The following is a 21,370-nucleotide window of genomic DNA, read 5'->3' on the forward strand; positions in this document are numbered from 1 at the left end:
CCTCCTGAGTGTGATCACTTCCACTCAGACAAGAGTAAGGACCAGGAGACTAATTCCCAATGCTACCTGGTTTTGGACTGGATGAATCCATCGCGTGCATTTCACCCACCCAGCTGGCTTTTCCCATTTTACTGCTGCCTGGGTGTTAAGTCCCTGATGGTTTGGTGATGAAGTGGCATATGACAAGCCAATATAAGTCTCTCCACATGTGGTTGGTAGGGACCCTCATCCTATTGTGAAATATAAGAAACATTTTTGCCACCACCTTATTTTTGGGTCAGAGCTGACTCACCATTGTTGCATTCTCCCTTCCTACTGCTACTCAGCATCAGGTTCCTGAATGGCCTGGTGTTGGTTGTGTACTGGGTCTGCACACATGTTGATTGTTGGAATGGAAGTTGCTTTTCCCTTCTGCTTCCTGGACTTTAGATAAAGATAGTCGGGACACTCCTTTTTACCATGAATTGGAACACAAATATCCAGTACTGCCTGGGTTTTGAACAGGGGTTGATCAATAGATTACATTCTGATGCAACCTAGCCCAGGAGTGGGCAGAATATTGTTTCTGTCTTGGTTACCATAATTTCTGGCAGTTGTGGAAAGAACATAGAGGTATTTGTACAACCAGTGTTAAGGTGATACAATTAATATGGTAGAAATGGTTGGCTCATGATAAAAAGAATTCATTAAGTGACATATCATACTGCTGAGTGGGCTGGTGTTTTTTTCTACCAGGTTATATATCAAGTTATCCCTAGAGTGGGTAAAAAGTATACCTGGTACAGGTGCGGTGGACTCGGTAATGAATGTGATACTATATGTTTACATATATTAGGATCTCACTCCATGGGTGCTCGCCTAGGTAACTTTTTCACTGGTTCCTCCAACTTTACAGTATTGGATTCTTGCTATTATGTGAGAGTTGATAAGGTACTGTATCAGAAGTTAACATTTTCGTACACTGAAAGTATATTTCCAATACATATTTACCTCTCCCACACTTCTCACTTCTGGTGCATCTTTTATTTATTTTTTTTCCTAATTTTGGATTCATGAGTGTGCTCTACAGTATATAGGGGTAAGACTTGATTTTGCTTTACAGTATAGAGAGAATGATCTGCTCTAAAAGGACATCTTCTATTGATGGAGGGTTGTTACATGCTCGTGTGGATGGCACAGTGCAGCTACATGTGCAAACACATGATGTTAGATGGAAACCTAAAGGCTAGTTGTGAATAAAAGTTTCAAACATGGAAGGCAACACAAATTGAAAGTTATTATGGAAGATGAGGTAATTATATGTCAGATATACATTTTCAATATGAGAAAATATTGACTTTCATTTCTGAAACAACTCATGCTGTTTTTATATTTTAAATAAATTTAGTTAAGATTGTTGCCCTATTACTGGATCTTTGATAGATTAATGCATTTAATGTTTAATGTTCATGTAAGTCTGCTGTGATACTCTTAAATCTTAAAAAGTGAAAGTAATTTGAGACATTCAGTTGATAAACATTTTGAGCTATGTTTGGAAGGTGTTAAAAATTATTTAACTGCAAGCAGTTTGTAAGATTTGAAATGTTGGGTATTACTTGGTTTGTGGTACACACTTCTGTTGATCAGGAAGACTATAATTTATTTTTTTAAATGAAGTTATGTTTGAGATTTTCAGTTTCAATAAGGTATATAGATTTAATGTTTGTGAAGTTGACAAAAAGTTACAAGTATAACAAAAACGAAGTTTATTAATTGAAATGAAAGTAGCACACATTATCATATTTAATCTTCTAGATTTTGTCATGCCATCTGTTCACAAGATTTATTTGATCTTGTATGTAGTGAGGCATTCTAGAACAGTGTTGGGTTGAAATTTATTTTCAAGGACAAAGCTTTAGACTTTTTCAATGTTCAGGTTGTCATAAACAAAACCATTGGTGAAAAGGCTTGTAAGAAAATGATAAAGAAATTTTCAGTGTTTTTAACTTTTGAGTGAATTTCTTGTTGCTAATACTGTAGTGTTTGAGATGGTTAAGGATGATATTAAAATTAAGTTGGTTGTGGTTTATTAAGTTTATTACTGTTGCATATCACAATAAATTAATCTTCTTAACACTAAGTAGGCCACACAAGAAAGTGATTTGTATATACTGACACTAGCAGGTTCTATTCAAGGCAAGTGACTCTTAAACATTAATTTGAACGTCTTCACGGATTACTAATCTGAAATTTGCACTAATTGTTCTTTGTAAGATAATGGCTCACATATATAGAACTTTAATTATATCTATTTTAGTTTTTTACACAGATATTTCATTGAAGCTAACTTATTGATTTTTGTTTTTATTATAATATTTGCCAGGTTCACAATGGCTCTGACAGATTGCTTTGTCACTACTGCTTGAAGGTGTTCAGTGCTCGTATATCTCCTGTCCAGAAAACTGGAATGACCCAGAACTTCTTCCTTCATCTTCAGAAACATCAGCTTAAGTCTCAATCTCGCAAGTGTCCAGCATGCTGCTTGGTTTTCGTTAATTGTAATCATGTCAAAACACACCGAGCTGTGGATCATGTTAGCATGGCTGAAGCACATGGTTAGTTTCAGATGTTTTTGCTGTTGTGGTTGGTTGTTACATACAAATCTCAATGTTGGATTACAAAATGAAATAATTGACATCTATTATTTTCTAAAACATAATACATATTTTGTTAACATGTATAATGTTGATATCCATAGTGTGATTTAATGCACTTTAACCAGGGCTTTAGTGTTTTTTCAATTTCTGCTTCTTTCTTTACACAATTACTGAGGCATAACTTAATATGTAACCAAATACTTAACACTGGTTATATCTGATGCACCTTACAGTAGAAAATATTTAGTATTAATTATTTGTTAGAAACAATAATGTTATGTTTAGTGGTTTAACTCATTTATATCATAAATTACCTTGTGCTTGTTTAATTAAAAGTATTGTTAAACACATTGAATGGTAAATAAATGTTAACTCTTTCCAGGTGGGTCACTGGTCAAAGGTCCATTGAATGCAAAACTGGTTCAAATTAGAAGTGTTTGATGTAAAAATATAAAGTCTGTAGTTTTGTTACAAATTAGGAATCCAAGTACTAATACTTAAAAACTGGAATATAAAATACAAACCTCTTATCTTTTCTATTTCCTGAGATATCACTCATGTACTGAATCAAACACAGTCGCACCGCTCATATCCATTTTTGGAAACAGTCCTTATATGCAGTTACTTCTATATATGACATTTTAATAACCAATCAAAAACTCAATGTCCCCCCTAGTGGCTTTCTTAACCATTTTAAAATATAATGGTGTCCTCTCTTTATTTTGAGACAAACCTTTATGGTGGTAAGTTGAGTCTTTAGCCTATTGGAAATTTCACTTTTTTTTTTAAACACAAATATGGCTTAGTTACTAAACTTGATAGATTGTAATGTAAATCAATGGTATTGATACGGTATTTTATGATTTTTTTGTTTACTCAAATGTGTATGTAAAATCTAAAAAAGAATTTGTTTCACATCCTCCATATATGAAATTTTAAAAGGCATAGCAGTGAACAGATACAAAGGTCATCACTACAAGAGACGATTGCTTTACTTCTATATTTACTGTCCTATGTTTTAAGAAAAATAAGATAGAGAACTTGTTTCTAAATAGTAATAATCTATATACATTATGTATAATAATTAAAACATGACTGTATCTTACAAGAGACTAGACTACTGAGACACAGCCAACACAGGGTCACTTTGTAATGACTAAATTTCAATTTTATATTATTTGCTACAGTAACATGTGCTGTGTCAATGCATCTTCTGTATTGATAGCAAGGAATGGCTGAGGGGTCAATATGATAAGAATAGTAAATATGTAGTATTATGAGATTTAACCTATTCAGTCTAAACATTTATGTTTTTGTGTTGTAATTTTAGACATTCTAGATTGAAAATGATGTAAGGTATAATTATTTCTTTATGGTGGTTATGAGATCTATTGAATCGACTGAATTCATACAGAGATTCATTTGTGGAAATAACAAATATAATATTTTCCTTATGAAACATTTGATAACTATCTGGACATAATAAGGACTTTGATTTTGAAACTGGAAAATGTTCTGATTCATAAAAGTATCTTTTTAATCTTAAAATGAGAATTACCTGGTATTTTACCTATATCTAACATACAAAATGAAAAAAGGTATGAGAAGAACATTGTTTAACAAACCTCAAGACTTTATAAAAGTTCTGATATTTTTATGTGTGAAAGCATTGTAATGTTTACTGATAATCTGCAAGGTTATGCTTACTAACTTAAAAGTTATAGCATGAAAACTGTAACAAGCACAAAATGATTATGATGTTGGTTCCAAGGACTGAGTCTGTGATAATATTAGAATCTATTATTGTTTATATTTTACTTTGAATTTCTGAGTCAGCCAGAAATAGACTTTTTTTTTTATATATATAGATAATATTTTGATTAAATTTTACCACAGGTTATGATATTATTGTAATATAATATCTGTAAAGATTCTTACAGAATTTGAATTGGGAATTGTTCTCACAGAACAATCAATAGATTTTCTTACAAGATTGCACGTAATTGAAGCATATAAGCAGCATCACATTTAAATCTTACTTGCAAGTTTAAAGTGAGAAAATGCTTTATGTGCTAATGCAGCAAATATGAATGTGATACCAGTTGCAGAGAAAACAAGCTATAAAAAAGTAGAATAAAACAATTCAAATGGCTTAAGAAATGCATGTCTACCTACAGATAGATTATGTTCACAAAATTATCAGATGTGCACAGCCATGCACAGAGTGGTGAGAATACTTAACTTCATGGCAATTGAAAGTTACAACATCAACTGTACCCCTAGAAATAAACAGTAATAAAAGATTAAGCCCTCCAGATCTCTATATTTTATTCCAACTTTTCTGAATTTCTTTATCATATTTAGACCCTACTTTGTTACCAAAAGTTACAAAATTAGTCCAGTTGCCTCACAAGTTAGTTGTTAAAAAAAGGGGAGTATTGAAATAATTTGATCGATACTGAGTTTCTAGGATACTAGTTTTAATGTAATATGATGACCTACAGTTAAATATAGAAAATTGTTTTTAGTTCAATTTCTTTTTTTCTAACTTTCCCTGTTTTTTTAAGCACGTAGATAGGTATATCTTCACATGGAATTGGTAAATATTTGTAAATTGTGTTGTCAGTGTGGTAATTATGCATATCAGATATTCTTGTTAATGATAACTTTGCAAAAAAATAAAAAATAAGAGAAAAGTTGTACAATAAGAGCACTACCACTGCTAAAATTTTCAATCAATTTTGATTGCAACATAAAATTATGTTTAGAAACATTTGGGATCGTGGAGATTTACATGTTTTTATAAAAACATTTTATTAAAGTAAAATGGTTCATACTGAATGGATGAGTTGGTGTATTGCAGGTGTAATCCGAATGAAGTGCGAGAAAAGTGAAAAAGATGTAGTGGTGAGAGATCCACATGTAAAAACAGTGAAGATGAGTAAAGGTAAAACATCCCCTATAACAAAAGAAGTTAGTTCACCTGTTATGTTCAAAACATCAGAAGACAAGTACGTGGACATTGTTCTTGTGGATGACACATCTTATTTGCACTGCATAGAGTGCAAGGGTACTATTGATGATGAACACTTCAGGTATGAATCTTATTTTAATGTCTGCTTAATGATTTCATTTTTATATATTGACTTGTGTATTTAGTTGTTAGTAAATTCTATGAAAGTTAATAAATATTAGAGTATGATGCTGTGTATATTCAATCAGTTTTTAATTGTAAAAGTTGTCTTCAACAGAAGCTAAATATTGCTGTGTATACTTCAGCACTTTAATAGTAAACATTGATTGCCCTTACAGTGAATTACACCAGATGATGAATACTGTTGTGTGTATTTCAGTACTTTTTAATAGTAAACATTGTCCTTACAGTGAATTACAACAGATGCTGAATACTGTTGTGTATATTTCAGTACTTTTTAATAGTAAACATTGATTGTCCTTACAGTGAATTACAACAGATGATGAATATTGCTGTGTATACTTCAGCATGTTTAAGTAGTAAAAATTGTCCATACAGTGAATTACAACAGATGCTGGATATTGTTTTGTATGTTTCAATAGTTAACAATGTCTTTACCTTTAATGACAGCAACTGCTAAATGTTTCTGTGTAAGTTTCAGCACTTAACATTGCCTTTTCATTTAATGGTAACACCTGCTGAATGTTTAACTTCTTAAGCATTGAAATGTTCTTGTGCAGTAAGGATATCTGAGTTTCATTATATGCTTTCAAAATGTGTTAAATGAATGTCTTGTACATTTCCAAATTAAAAAAAAGTTTTTAAGTTTAAATTTTGTTTTATGTTTCAGTGCATTAAATAATCTAGTAATCTATTAAAACTTGCTTTCTTTGTATTAAAAAACAAACAAATATTTTAAGCTTTTTTAGCTCGACTTTATTTAACCTAGGTGTATCAAAGTATTTTTAATGGAGCTCTTCTAATTTAACAAAAATAGTGTATACATTAGAGTTCAATTGTGAAAGCTCCTTTTTTTGTTGTACAAATAAGCAAACTATAAACATTATTGATATAAATGTTTATATGATAGTACTCCAAACCTTTTTTTTTTTTTTTTCATAGGAAGTTTATGAGTTGTAGCCAGTGTGGATATGCCACAAATTGTAGCAAAGCATTTGTAAATCATATGGTTGTTCACAATTCCATATCAAACAAGAAGAAATCTTCACTGATTAACTTAAAGCCAATCTATTGTCAAGGACCAATGTTCTGTATTTGTGGATACAACACTATAAATGGAAATGATATAGGTATAAAAAAGAAATAAACTTTAGTTATGGTATTATACTTTTTGTTTTCTGAGTTTATTTATCTGTTTCTCCCAATTAGTGCCAGACATTAGGAGTAAAAATAAGTATTTATTGAATAGCTGGTAATTTGTTGAAAAATTGTGTAATTACCAGTGTGTTTAAAGCTTCTAATTTTTGTTGTAAGTTAACATTCAGTGTTTGGCTTTTGAATGTATAATGTGATAACTAATTGGATATGTGGGATTAGAATGTAAACCTGTTAATGGCCATTTGGAAATGTGGGTTGCAAGTAACATTGCTCATATTTTGGTTATGTATGTAGGAAAAGTAAAAAGACTGTTTGGCCAATTTTGATACCTAGTAATATGGAAAGCATGGTAGGACTTAAGAATATCATGGCAGTTATATCTCTAAGCCTAAATTCAGATAGTTTAGGTTTACTTTTTTTTAGATTAATAAGCTGAAATCTGTTAGCTAATTAGAGTTATGAACATGGTAATAAATCACAGAGTGAGTGATTGTTTAGGTCTGCAAAGTATTCATACTGACCGTAAATGTATAATTGTACTAATAAAAGACTTAATTTCAATATGTTTTGAAAATCAGGTGTAGTTAAAAAGTCTTATGTATATCAAAGTTGTATTATTAAAATTAAGTTACCTATCAAAAAGAATGTGATATAATGGCATTGTTTTATTTTTAGCTCAACATTTAGTTGTTTGTGGAAAGAGATCCTGCTATCCAAGCCGGGCCAAAGCATTAGCAGCCACTATCAAACAGGAACCAGACAGTAATCGACTTCAGCCACAGTCAGCTTTCTTCCCACCACTGGTGGTATTAGATGCAAATGAAGAGGAATCTATTAATGAAAGTTTTGCAAGAGTTCAAACATGGAGGAATACAAGTTCAGAAAATGATGTAAACACTGAACCAATAGATAATGTGTCTTCTCCAGAGAAAGTTTCATCTGTTTCCAAACCAGGTTAGTTTTTATAAATTAATTTTTAATTTGCTTTTACTAACAGCATAACATACCAATAGATGAGAAGAAACTAAGGATTATATCATAAAAATATAGTCTGGCAATCTTTCTAATGACTTAAATAATATTCTTTTTCATAGATTTACTGATAAGAGTAAAGAGTTTTAAAAAATCCATGAACAGTAAGATGATTTGCCAGATATGAGAATTGAAATGTGATATAAGTGATAGCTTATTGATGTTATGAGTATTGTTAAGTACAATTGAGCTTATATTAAACACAGGAACTTAACTACAGTAAATTATCATTTGTTTGATGGTGTGGAGTTGTGAGTATAGGTTTCAGGTTTTACTATATACTGTGTAAATCAATATATAGCTATAATTGACAAGTTCTTTATAGAGAGCTCCAATGAACAGCCTCTGCACATGCTTAATGTGCTTGGCCTTGTTCGGAAACCACCTTCTACATCAGGAAGAGAGAAGAAGATCAGATGTAGTAAGAGCGCTTTGTTAAAAACTGCAAGCATGGATACTGAAGGTAAAGAAAGCACTTCTAAAGACTCAGAGAAATCTTCAACTAGTAAATTAGGAAGTGAGATAGACTCTCCTGATAATGAAGGTGAAAGAAAAGGAAATGAAATAAAGATTAAAACAGAAGAAGCACCTGTTATGTTTTCTAATTATTCTGAAATTGAAGCAAAAGGTCTTCAACTTCATAAGAGTAATAAAGCCAAGAAAATTACGTCTGTGTCAGTTATGAATACAAATAGTCCTGACATGCTGGAAGTGAATTCTGACATATGTGCAGATAATAAAGAACAGGAAGTTTTGACTGCAGACCTGGAAAACCCTTCTGATAGCACTGAAAAAGAGCTAACAGAACATTTTAGCTCTTGTGACCATGAAGTTGAACTGAATAGTTCTGTTCAATTTGACATGGATACAGGAGGAAAAGGTGGGAAGGAACCCTCTGATATTAGTATCAAGGAAAATAATGAGATGGATACAGCCAAAAAACCATAATATCTAAATTGAGTGTTGTAGTTACTAAACTGGATGAAGGTAGTAAAGAGTTCAAAATTAAAGTTGTTTGGTAGAAAATCCATAAAATTGGTTGAATATTGATTTTTTTTTCTATTAAATGCAGTAAAAGAATCAATAAAAGTGTGACTAGTATTATGTATTAGTTTGCCATCAAAATAGTGCATTACACTTATATATACATAGAATACATGTAGCAATGACTGGTTCTACTGTAATGAGGTATTGTTTGCATGTGTTTACATATGTATGAGCATTTAGTCTGATATTCATGAAAACTGACATCAAACAGTAACCTTGATGTATGTGTGTTAATTTTTGCTTTAACCAGTTAGTGGCATGAAACACTTTTCAACTAAACTAGCATGAGAAAAGTATTTTAGAGATGCTTCAGTAAATCTAGGTGAAGAACCATTCTAAAAATTATTTGAAAGTGTTCTTAATAACAGGTTGACATCAAAAAGCTTTCATAAAAACATTTTAGTGTGACAGTTGTTTTTATCACTTGGCTTATCTCTGGTTACTGCAAATGAAGTTGAGTTTCTTAGAGATAGAACCCCATAAATTTTATTCACAGAAGTAAATTAAATATAATGTATTAACTACATACTTAAATAACAATGATATACTTTATCAATAAGCTGTCAACTTTTGCTTACACTAACTTAAAACTGATATTGTAGAAATTAGAGATTTCAATAAATAAATCATTTTGCCATTAAATCTCACAAAATAATAGTGTTCTTGATTGTATATTAACACACAAAACCAGTGACCTAGAGTTTGGTGGACTCTCAAATAATATTTAAAATGCTCATACATTTGTTGAAATCTGAGGTACAGTTGCCCTACTACCCTTGACAATATACCACTTTTAGTATTTTCCCACAGTATGTGTAAAAGGTAAATTCTGTTTGCTTTATAAACACTTTTTGTGTCACTGTGTAATTACCTTGTGAACAAAGAAAAAAAAATGAGTGAATCAACAGAAATTTTTATTTTATCTTTTGAAATCTTATTGATTTATTGTCTAGGATATTTGTTGTACCATATTCTGTTTTTTTCCCATAAAAACAAAGTTAATTTTGAACAAGTTTCTCTCAAGATTATGAATATTAATCAATCCAGTTTTTGTATTAGAATGCCATGCTTTTTTATACATCAAGAACATTGTGACCAATCTTTGCTACTTAAACAACTCTCAAAGTTGAATATATTACATGCAGAAGTCTTTTTGAACTCAGTATTAATTATCTGTAAATATATATTTGCAATATGTCAATATCTGTTTGTTTTATGAAGTATATTGAATTTTGTATCAGTTATGCAATTACGTTTTTGTATGGTTGGATTTATTTCTTGATATCAGACAGTGATATCCAAATTTAATGAAAGTAACAGACTTAATGAGCATGTGTTAGAAAAGTTCATGTGTATTTTAGATCCTTTAAAAAAACCATAATTTAATGTATTCATCGTGAACTCATCAATAAACTACTGCTTAGTAACATTTTTAGTATGTTTGCACAAAAAAGATTGAGAAATTGTCATTGAATTTTAATCTTAACATCATTATTTTGTACATTAAGAAATATAGTTGGTAAATTTAGTCCATTTTAGTCATTCATTGAGGGAAAAGAACTTGAATATTTAGTTAGCCATCTTGAAACAGAAAAATTAATGTATACTTATTTCATGTTACATGGATTAACAAGATATAGTTCAAGTGTTGACTGACACTGTATCAAGAGAGAGAGATGGTAGAAAAAGTGCTTTAATACATACTATCCCTATTTTCCCTTAACATAAATCAGTCTTACATATAATGTTGTTCTTTACTTTTTTATTTACCATATTTTAATATTTATTTAGCTGAAAAAAATACTGTCATAAATTCACACACACTTTTATACTACATAATTATTAAGAGTATGACTAGAGGAATGCTAACAATACATCATTTTCTTTTTTGCTTCGTACATGGTAGATTAATTACTAAATCAAACATTTTTCCTGTAAAAATTAAGAGTTTCAGTTCTGATTTCACAACACTTACAAAGATGTTATTTACTTGTAATAACCTACAATTGTGAAGAAAGATTTTGGAAAATTCAAAATAATGGCTGTGATGCTAAGGTACTGAGTACTTCAGGTTTATTGAAACAATATTTTTCCACTTAATCTTTCTTGAATTACTTGTGATCATTTAGAAGATAATTTGAAGCTTACTTGAAAAAAAGAAAAGTTTTAATTTTGTTGAGTACATGCACCCCCTTGAAAATGGTTCATGAGTCATCTTCTAGCTATAGTGTAAATATGTAGAACTTAAAGTGATCTAATAGAAGATTTAATAGTATTACAAAGAACTAACAAAAATATACCTTAACTGTTGAGATTATTATTGATGGCAGACTGCTGAAACCTACAATGCTCAATGAAAAACTATAATTTGTTTAAAATATACAACACTGTATTAAAAAAACAAACTTACTCTTAGAGTATATACTACAAAAAAAATAATGATTATGTATTGAAAAAAATTAAATCCTTACAGTCGTACAGATCGTTCCCAGTAGTTAAGGGTTAGCTGTTAATTAACGGGGATTATTTTTCCCTGGTTGAATTTTTAAATGTGAATATATTTCAGCATTTTCATCAAACTAACTGTGGAAACAATAAAAAAAACTGGATGTGAAATAGACAGTAGCTATTTATTAATTTGCTTCTTATTAGAGATTAGTATGATATTTTTTTAGAGTGCATTCTGTATCTAGTCACGTAGGGATTTTCAGGAATTCACAGAATGAATGATAACTGTTCATGTATTGTGTCTCAGCCGTCTGCTGAGCTCTGCATGTGTGAAACGTGATGTCATTGGCATTGGATACAGCAAACATAGTGTGGTTGTACCATATACAGATTGTGTTAAATATATAATAGGCCTAACACTAATGTCTAATCACAAGTAAATTAATAATGATCATGCTTACTTGAAAAAAACATTCACATCATAGAAATCGTTGTAATAACTATTTATGTAATGTGCTTTTATTCTGCTTTAAAATTTTTATTACTAGTCGCATGAAACAACATATACGAATAGTATATCAATACTTTAAGTAATTTAAACTCTATAATGGTCAGTTGAAAAACCTTGAAAATTATATAAATACTATATGTACTGCTTTAATATAAAAGGCCTTAATGCATTTCGTTTGTTGATCCAATCTCTCGATTTGAGTCTGGAATAAGCGAAACTGCAATCTACAACAGAGGATGGAGCGAACTAACGAACGAACGTATTAAGCCTTTGCGTCACAAACTGTTTTCAATTCCCCACCTGGTGAAAATGTGCTGTGTTTCAGTACGACACATGCTTCATCGTTATATGGTGCTGAAATATTATTTAACTTTAAATGTTTTGAAAGTGAACAGGGCTGAATAATTTGATATATAGATCAGCTATGATAAATGGAAAAAGGATAAATAAAAATAATGCATGTTTATCTACTTTATGATTGGTGTAAATGCATATTATTTTGATTTAATCGTGTCTCAATGATACCTATACGATTTTCAGATCACCAAAACAACACACACTGACGCCACAACTCCTTACCGTGAATTTCGAGATTTGCTTATTTTCTCTGAAAGAAACAAATCATTTTAAACCTGTAAACCCAGTAATTCATCATGCACTCATATAAAAACACAAACAAGAAAAATTTAAACTTTCTTCTCAACGGTCTATGTAAGAGACCGTTTATAAACTGTTTATGTTTATAAACTGGTCGTTTATAAACCACAAATAATAGCTCATTCTTACCCTCTTCTTAAAACTGGTAGTTTGTGATAAGTTGTTTAGTTTCAGTTTGAAGTGTAATAAGTTTTTGGTTTTTGTTTTAAGTGTAAGAAGTTTCGTTTTAGTTTTAAGTGTAATAAGTTATTTGATTGTTTAATTTTAGTTTTAATTGTAATAAGTTTTCAGTTTTGAATATCAGCAAGAACAGACAAGATTTACTGGAAAAACAGGTAAAAATCTGGTTAAAAACAATGAACACAATTTTCTAGCAACTTCCAACACTGGTACTTGGTTGACCCTAGCCCAAGTAGACTAGCCGACTGACCCAAGGAATTCAAGGCCAAAGTGGTGAAATAGGGTTGGACCCCTCAACCACAAGGATCCTCTCCTCCCCTTCACAGGTCACCACGTATGGCAGTAATATGGAATTCTTCCAATAAACTGACACTATGTCAAGGATATATATGTGTTTTAACATAATTTTTTATAACTTCAAGACTTGTGTATGAAGGCTGCTAATAAAATAAATTTTAAGCGGCAAACACTTGGGTGAACGTTTAGATTCCAGAGGAGGTAAACTGAAAGAACAGAACCTTCCCTGGGAGGTCCCCCGCACCACGTACAGGGATTCACAATGAGGGCTATCTTAGTGGAAAAAGTTTTTCATGTTTTTCTATAGCTAATTGTTGCATAACCTATTAGGAAGTAAAATACTGATCATAGAGTAAGTTCCGTAACAGGTTTTCTTTAATCGTTTTTACAACATGCATTACTCTTACAAGTAAACCTTCAACTTCTTTACAGACTTCCTAAAATATAGTAGTATGTAGTAACATCAAAACAGTTTACATAAAACTTACCATCATGTACAACTTGTTTATCAGGATTTTTACAGTCTCGTGAGTCGTGTCCATCTTCACCATACTTGAAGCAACCAGATTTACTCCTCCTATCCCCACTTGTGTTAGGACAGAGTCTCGCAACACACGTACATCTTCACCACACTTGAAGCAATCAGATTTACTTCTCCTCTCCCCATATACATTAGGACAGTCTCGTGACATCTTCACCACACTTAAAACATCCTGTTAAGATGGTTAAAGGAATACTATGTAACTATATGCATGTATTGTCACTCTAACTGAAAATAAATTAAAACTTAACACAGAATTTAATAAGGATATTATGTTATATATTTTTAATGTTGATTTAAAAAAATTTATAATAATCTACATTAGTGTTGTAAGTTGAAAGGATTAGTTAGATTTGATACATTCTCAAACTAAGGAGTCATGTTAAAGCAGAAATTTAAATTCTGACAAAGCAACAGGATGCAAAAACTAAAACCATGTTCAAAACTTACAAAAACGTTTCCCCAGAAATATTAAATGTAAAAGATGAGCCACAGTGAACCCCATAATAAAGATTGTATTGTTCTATAATTCTGTGTAAAAACTTCAAAGTTATGTATAGCCATCCCCAATTCTTAATTTATATACTAGAGAAAATGAAGCTACTTCAATATCACTCACTACTTATGTCTAACCAAAGTGACATGTAACCGTCACTCTTTATAGCATACCCATGTTTTTATGGCAACAGGTTACAAGTTATAAAATCTTATATTAATAGTTTTAACGTTCTAAAGTCTTGGCAACATCCAGCCTAATCAAGTAAGGATACTGATTCTAATATATCCAACCTTAGTATCTGCAAAAGCTAAGTCTTTTTCTGAATCAGTATGTTTTCCGTTTTCTCCCAGTTGAAAATACTCATCAAAAACAACGTACTATGTAACTATATGCATGTATTGTCACTCTAACTACAGATTATCTGAACCTATACTTCAAAAATTCGGACATAAATAAGTTACAAATAAAAGAACATTTAGATTTAAATTTTATTCTTTTTGGTACAGAGAAACATTACATTTGAATAACATTTTCACATAAGGATTAACAAATCCTGTTCTTTACACTTTCAAAACTGTTATTATAAATAAAAAGACAAATTCACAATTCTTATATTCTAAATTCCACCCCTAACTTTCCAGATAAAATGTGAGACTAACCTGCACTTTTTCTTTCAACTTTGCCTTATAATACTATCAAGTTACACAAATGCAGCCTATTAACTTGCTATAAAAGAAACTGGAACATAAAACATTATGGCAGAACTGAAAATCTTTCAAAACACTACAAAGTAACAGATGGTAAGTATTATATTTATATAAAAAAAAGTTTAATCTAACTAACATATGTAATTAACAAGATAATTATTGCCAGTTAACACCAGTCACAGATTACAATCACATCAGAATTAATCAATAACTGGTATACCTGAGCAGCATAGGTTGGGTGTACAATTTGACTGAAATAAAAAGATGAAATCCCATATTTCTCACAAATTCAAATAAAAACAAGTTAGTTTGTATTATACTCCAGTATACACAATGTTTTTGTTAAAGCACACCATTAGTTTTCATACTATTGTATTAACAAACACCCTTTAGAATTCCCAATTTTCAAATATAAATAACTTTAGACAATAAGAAGTCTTGATATTATCAAATTTTCTGATTAACACCATTTTAAAAATCACATTTAACATAAACTAAACATGATGAAATCCTACAATTCTACCTCTCCACCAATAGGAGAGCATCATAACCTTCTTGCACAACATCTCCCCTTAAACACTTGCACTCGAAATAATGTCATTCTTACAAGAAGCAAGAACGCCAGAAATGTGGAGGATGGGTAGGAATCTATCACAGGTGAGTGTCCATCTGAAACACATTCTCAAGTCACAAAAATGTTAACTGCTAAGATCATACCTCTTCTCTATGGACAAAACATACAGAATCCTACAACAAAATGGTGGAGAAGTTGATGCACACATTTAACCTGTATGAGATCCTTACAGAAAGAAAATTAAGTATGACACTTAACAGTGAGGTCTCTATAAGGGATGCATCTATGGGAGACTATCTAATCTTGATCAGGGTATACTATTCTCCAACTAAAGGAAAAAGACCCTTATGTACCACAGAGATGGATGAAATTTGATAGTAACCAACAAAGCACACAAGTTATCAATGAGCCAAGAAGTGTAGTGTTGTTAGGGCACAATCAGACCATACTGTGTATGGTTCACCTCAAATCGACTTCACACTCTTGTTGCAAGAGGGCTGTTTGGAGACAGATATAAACTACACAAACAGTATAACAATTAATGAGGAACTCTCTAAGGTTCACCAACCTAGTAGCTAGGAATCTGAAAAACATTGAGAAGAATTTACACTTGGGAGACCTGGGGATGTATCAAGATCCTCATCAGATACCTGCCAGAAAGGTCTTTTACTGGTAGGCCCTGCATGGCCAAGAGCGTTAAGGCGTGCGTGCGACTCGTCCGCATCACGCCAAACATGCTCACCCTCCCAGCCGTGGGGGCGTTATAATGTGACAATCAATCCCACTGTTCGTTGGTAGCCCAAGAGTTGGTGGTGGGTGGTGATGACTAGCTGCCTTCCCTCTAGTCTTACACTGCTAAATTAGGGACGGCTAGTACAGATAGCCCTCGAGTAGCTTTGTGCGAAATTCCAAAACAATCTTTTACTGGAGACAGTAACATGAGACTATTTTTAAAACTCTGCAAAACAAGAAGTTGGAAGACATCTTCTTGGCACTGGTCTTTTCCATGACAGTCCATGGAATGGTACATGTTCAACCAGGCATCTTTGATAAATGTAATACCAAGGATACCCCTATCAACCTTACAGAAGACCCTAACTTAACAGTGAGGACTGGTAATGCCAGGGCAAAAGGACTGAACACTTTTTTTATTATTATTATTACCCTAAACCATATGAAAATTTTGGAAAATAAGTATACTGTAGGAGGCAATGCCAGCTGTCTAGCAGGATCCAATAAAAGAGAAGGGGAGCTGAAAAAGAAAATATACTTACCCTACTCAAAAGCAGTGTGAAGATTGAAAAAAAGAGCTTAGAGTTAAAACTCAGCAGGAAATAAAACAGGTTTTAAAGATAATGTATGAAAGACATTTGAGAGTCATCCAGGGAATAATATGCAAACTGAAGGAGTTGGCTTATCCACACAACAACAGATCTAGACAATGAGGGGTCCAAAGGTGGATTATAAAAACGGCAGGAGCCCTTGAAATACGTATGTGACAAATAACACCAAGACAGCCCAAATCAGATGCAGAAGATGAGTCTAATTGAGTATATAGGAAAGAAACAGGAGGGAGGTAAATAGCAGAAAAAGTACAATCACCATCCCAAGTAACAGAAGTCTTAGAAAAGCCTTGTCTGGGTAAAGTAAGTATAAGTACAATGTAAGACTGTAAAAAACACCAATGATATTAAAATCAGAACAATGGAGACCACAAGTAAGGAAATGGAAATATGTCTACAAGCCAATAATTCAAACAGAGCATGTGTGAGTGAATATAAAACCAGTGTCAGGTCCCAATGAGGAATGAAAAGGGTCAGAAAATAGTGGGAAAGGCAAAATGTTGAAAACCAAGCCATCCAATAACCAGCTAAAGTGAAGACTGACAATCCATAGCTAAACAACCATGTGAAAAGGACTGAACAGTGAGTCACAGTAGAACATCCTTGAGGAAGGAAGTGATGGACAAAACAGTGGTGAAACTTTTGCCACTTCTGTTGACAGAAAAACAAAAGAAAATGAAGGACAAGAGGAATATGGTACACATTTGGAAAGTATAGATGGTTATGGACCAGGCAAATCCCATATATGAAGATGAAAGGATAACACCCCTAGATGAAAACAATGTGTGAAGTTGGAGCAATAGAGGGGTGACACAGGTATATAGAAAATGATTAAATCAGTTCTGGTTAAGAGCTTCAACTGTCAGAGCTCAAGAGAAAAGTTTGGTGTTGAGATGAATGGCAAAAGCCTCCAAGAGAAACACAGTAAACCTGACAAAACACCTGAAAGTGGAGAAACTGCCCTTTGGAGAGAATCTGGTCCAGCCAAGAGAGTTAATATGCCACAAGCACATGGCAAATATCAATGGGAATAAATCACAAACAGCAAGTCCAACATGTGGAAAGTCCTTAAATAATCCCTTAAATTAGGGATTACCATCCCTAATACTTGATGTAAGAAATAAGTGCAGAATTTTCAGAGAAGATCATGTACAAATGATTCACAAAAAGAAATAAGAAATGATAAAATGATGAAGAAACTGCATGTTTCTCATAGGAGTGTCTGGAAAGGTTCAGATCCAGTTATTAGAGTGGGTAGGGAAACAAAGGGATGCTTAATGTGGTGTTGGCATAATCATGCCACCAGGATAAATCCTCAAGAAGAGAAAGGAGGAGATACACAAACGACAACTCTGGTACACTCGAGAAATTTGTGCATTATGCACATTATGTAGTTCATTGAGATAATGTGAGCTACATGTTTTCCAAGTGTTTTGCAACCTGTTTGGTTGGCATATTAGTTAAACTCAGTTCAGATGGCAATAAAACTGTTACAAAAAGGCTATTTAGAATAAATATATCTAGTTTCATGTTACAACCTGAAGTCATGGAAAAAAAAAAAGAGTTTGGGTGGAATAATACAAAATACAGACTAGTTTTACTGACTACAATGTTTCAAGTTTATTTATGATGTTTAAATTTAAATTTCAGATGATTTAAGCATTTTTAATCTACATGAAATTCACTTTGCACCCACAGTAGTCAATTTTCTGATTCCACATTCACAGTGACAGAGACTTCATTATAAATTATGTTTTTCTCAACAAATTTAATGATTATTCACAGTTGATGAAATTTTTATGAAGATACACAAAACGTATTAGAAATTATTGTGGTGAAACTAAAGAGATAAATTGGGGGTCACAAACTTGGCTGATTCAACCAAGCCCATACTGAAATGAAATGATGGTAATGTCTGTTGGTTATGGGTTCAAATCCCTGTCCCCAAACATGTTCATACTTTTACCCATTGGGATGTTGTAACATTAAAATCCATTACACTCTTTGTTGATAAAAAGAGTAGTTCAAGAGTGGGTAGAAGGTGGTACTAACTAGCTATCTTTTCTTTGGTATGTCATTGCTAAATTAGGGATGGCTAATGCAGTTAGCCCTTAAGTTCCTTTGGCCAAAATACAAAACTAACCGAACATTAAAAAATATTAAAATACTAAATGTTCAGTATATCACCTGACTAAATATCACAAAGATTTAGAGCAAATAAAATCCAAAAAGCCCAAGTGTGTACTTACAAGTATTCTCTAGCTCTTCTGTATTCAGTTGTAAACTGTTGCCTCTTTGATATTTTGGAGGCAAAGAGGTTTGAAATTGTATGGCAAACACCACTTATACCTCTTTTTAATTTTTTATCATCACACCTTGAATAATGAAATTCTGGTACCTAAAATAAATACAAAAATAATTTTTTTAAACTGGTGTATGATTTTTAGAAATGCTGAACTCCTCAGAAATACATGCAAAATGTATAACAAATTTATCACAGCATAATTTATAACCAGTTGAAAAACTTAAACTATTCTTCAAAAGAGAGAGAGAGAAAAAGGAAGAAAAATATAATATCACAATAATTTATGTTTGAAGCAAGATATACCCAGTTTGCCACTGAAAAAATATCTCACTGTCTCTAAATTGATAAAATTATCAATTATCTGTAAGATCATATAGGATGAATCGTACTTTAATCAATCATTTGTATTCAGTTGGTTATAAATTTAATAACACTTAGTCTCAGAAAAATGTATAAGCAATTTGTGAAGTTGAGCAAGTTGAAAATGGGTGTGGCAAGAGGTTCTTGCATTTTCATGGGTTGTTCTAAAGTTCCATATGATTGAAGGATATAAGATAAAAATTTAGAAGATTAATGACATTTTACATAACATTTCATAGTTTAAGGGGGAAGTTCAAAAGAGGAAATAACTGAAGAACAAATATTCAAATTCTCACACTAGGGTAATTTAAAGTTGTTTTTAAATATTTTCTTATATTATTAAAAACTTAAAATTTATATAATATTAAAAGCTGCACTATCATCTATGGTTTGTTATCAAGTTTGTTTGTACATCATGGTAGTTAATTGGTTTAATTATATTTTGAATGTAACTTGACACGTCAGTTTGACCAGCCCGTGTGCTAAGAGTTCATACATCCCAAGTGTCTTGTTTGGATCATGAAAGGTGTCAACCAATGTACTTTCAAAGTTTTATTTAGACTGTACTCTGCCCTTAAATACAAAATGATTAGTAAGCGTACTGCAAGTGATTCCAGTGCCAGCAGTAAGCCTAAAAACTGAGACAAAAGTCATCTGAGTAACAACAAAACTGAAAACCATCATGAAGTTTGACGAAAGCCAAACTTATAATAAATTCCAAAGCATTTAAGTTCTCACCATCAACTACAGCAACTATCAACAAAGAAAAAATTAGCTATTAAGTTATCGGTATTGCCCTAAGATAGCAAAGGCTCCTTAACAGATTTAAAACAAAAAGCATAATATACACAGCCTAAAGGCAGCAATTGCTGACAAGGAAGCAACATCAATGTGCCAAACACTTTTAAAAGATATTATTGAACAAAGAGGATATATGACCCGTCAAGTTTTCAACATTTGAGAGACTGATCTATATTGGAAGAAGACAGAACAGGTTTAAATAACAAAAACAATTTTTGAGGATTGGTTTACAACTTTTTCTGCTTTTGCAGTAGAGAAATGTTTTTCTATGGAAAATGCTTCCCATAAAGCACTAGTGGTTGATGAAAACTCACCAAATCACCCTAACAACCTAATTTACATATCAACAAACATTTCTGTGGAGTCTCTTACTCCAAACACCACTTCCTTGATCCAACAAATAAATCAATACGACATGGCCTCTTTTAATGCATATCACTTATGACTAATCTTCAGATAAATGATCAGGGGCAGTGGACAGCAACAGAAACACCTAGATCAGAGGTTTCTGGAAACCATTCAACATCAAGAATGTAAAGAGGTTACTTTATGAATGAAGTTTGGAAAAAAACTGGCTAAAATGTGTGCACAATTTTCATCCTCTTGTTAAAAAAAAATCACATTATTAGCACATCAGTTTAGATTTTAATGGAATTGAAGAACAACTCATCAGTGACTTACTGAAATCATACTATAAACAAATCACCAATGAAGAACTGATAAAACACTGACCAAATATTGGCTGCTTATGAATATAAAGACGACTAAGAACCACAATTGTTTTTAAAACAAAAAAAGCTGTCAAATTCATTTTTACTATTTTATCAAACTGTGAAAATCCAGACTAAAATGACCAAAATTGTAATGAGTTCTAAACACTATTAAACATTACCAGAATTTACTTTGTGAAAATAAAAGAAAAAATCAATGCATATTAATATATATTAACAAATAACAGTTTTGTTAAACAACATTGCAAGATTTCACAGACAGAGCTCATATCCTCACTCTAATGTTTCACAAATGTTTCCCCTATCATAAGGCGAACACCAATTTTTTCAACATTGTTAGAAATCCAATAACCTTTTTTACCACCAATAACATGAGTAACACTTTTATA

The 21,370-nt window shown here is 31.9% G+C and overlaps 2 protein-coding genes across 10 annotated transcripts in view; one reads left to right on the forward strand and one right to left on the reverse strand.

Annotated features, from left to right (window-relative positions):
- LOC143232805 (uncharacterized) overlaps positions 1 to 21,370 on the forward strand; it is a 90,912-nt gene that overhangs the window by 67,228 nt on the left and 2,314 nt on the right. For 4 of the 7 annotated variants that reach the window (XM_076468701.1, XM_076468703.1, XM_076468704.1 and 1 more), the window contains 5 exons: positions 2,363 to 2,594; positions 5,500 to 5,731; positions 6,733 to 6,920; positions 7,624 to 7,902; positions 8,306 to 10,452. In XM_076468701.1, coding sequence (XP_076324816.1) covers positions 2,363 to 2,594; positions 5,500 to 5,731; positions 6,733 to 6,920; positions 7,624 to 7,902; positions 8,306 to 8,928 — 1,554 coding nt within the window. In that variant the 3' untranslated portion in view covers positions 8,929 to 10,452. Of the gene's footprint in view, positions 1 to 2,362; positions 2,595 to 5,499; positions 5,732 to 6,732; positions 6,921 to 7,623; positions 7,903 to 8,305; positions 10,453 to 13,017; positions 13,417 to 21,370 lie in introns of those variants that run through there. The other 3 variants (XM_076468706.1, XM_076468708.1, XM_076468705.1) reach the window with 2 other exon arrangements.
- Positions 7,591 to 21,370, reverse strand: part of LOC143232808 (uncharacterized) — a 56,972-nt gene continuing 43,192 nt past the window's right edge. The window contains exons 6-8 of one of the 3 annotated variants that reach the window (XM_076468713.1): positions 19,034 to 19,182; positions 13,609 to 13,833; positions 7,591 to 7,779 (exon numbers count right to left, since the gene is read on the reverse strand). In XM_076468713.1, coding sequence (XP_076324828.1) covers positions 13,824 to 13,833; positions 19,034 to 19,182 — 159 coding nt within the window. In that variant the 3' untranslated portion in view covers positions 7,591 to 7,779; positions 13,609 to 13,823. Of the gene's footprint in view, positions 7,780 to 10,700; positions 12,594 to 13,608; positions 13,834 to 19,033; positions 19,183 to 21,370 lie in introns of those variants that run through there. The other 2 variants (XM_076468715.1, XM_076468714.1) reach the window with 2 other exon arrangements.

This window comes from Tachypleus tridentatus, chromosome 11, assembly GCF_004210375.1.
Source record: "Tachypleus tridentatus isolate NWPU-2018 chromosome 11, ASM421037v1, whole genome shotgun sequence".
Taxonomy (NCBI): Eukaryota; Metazoa; Arthropoda; class Merostomata; order Xiphosura; family Limulidae; genus Tachypleus; species Tachypleus tridentatus.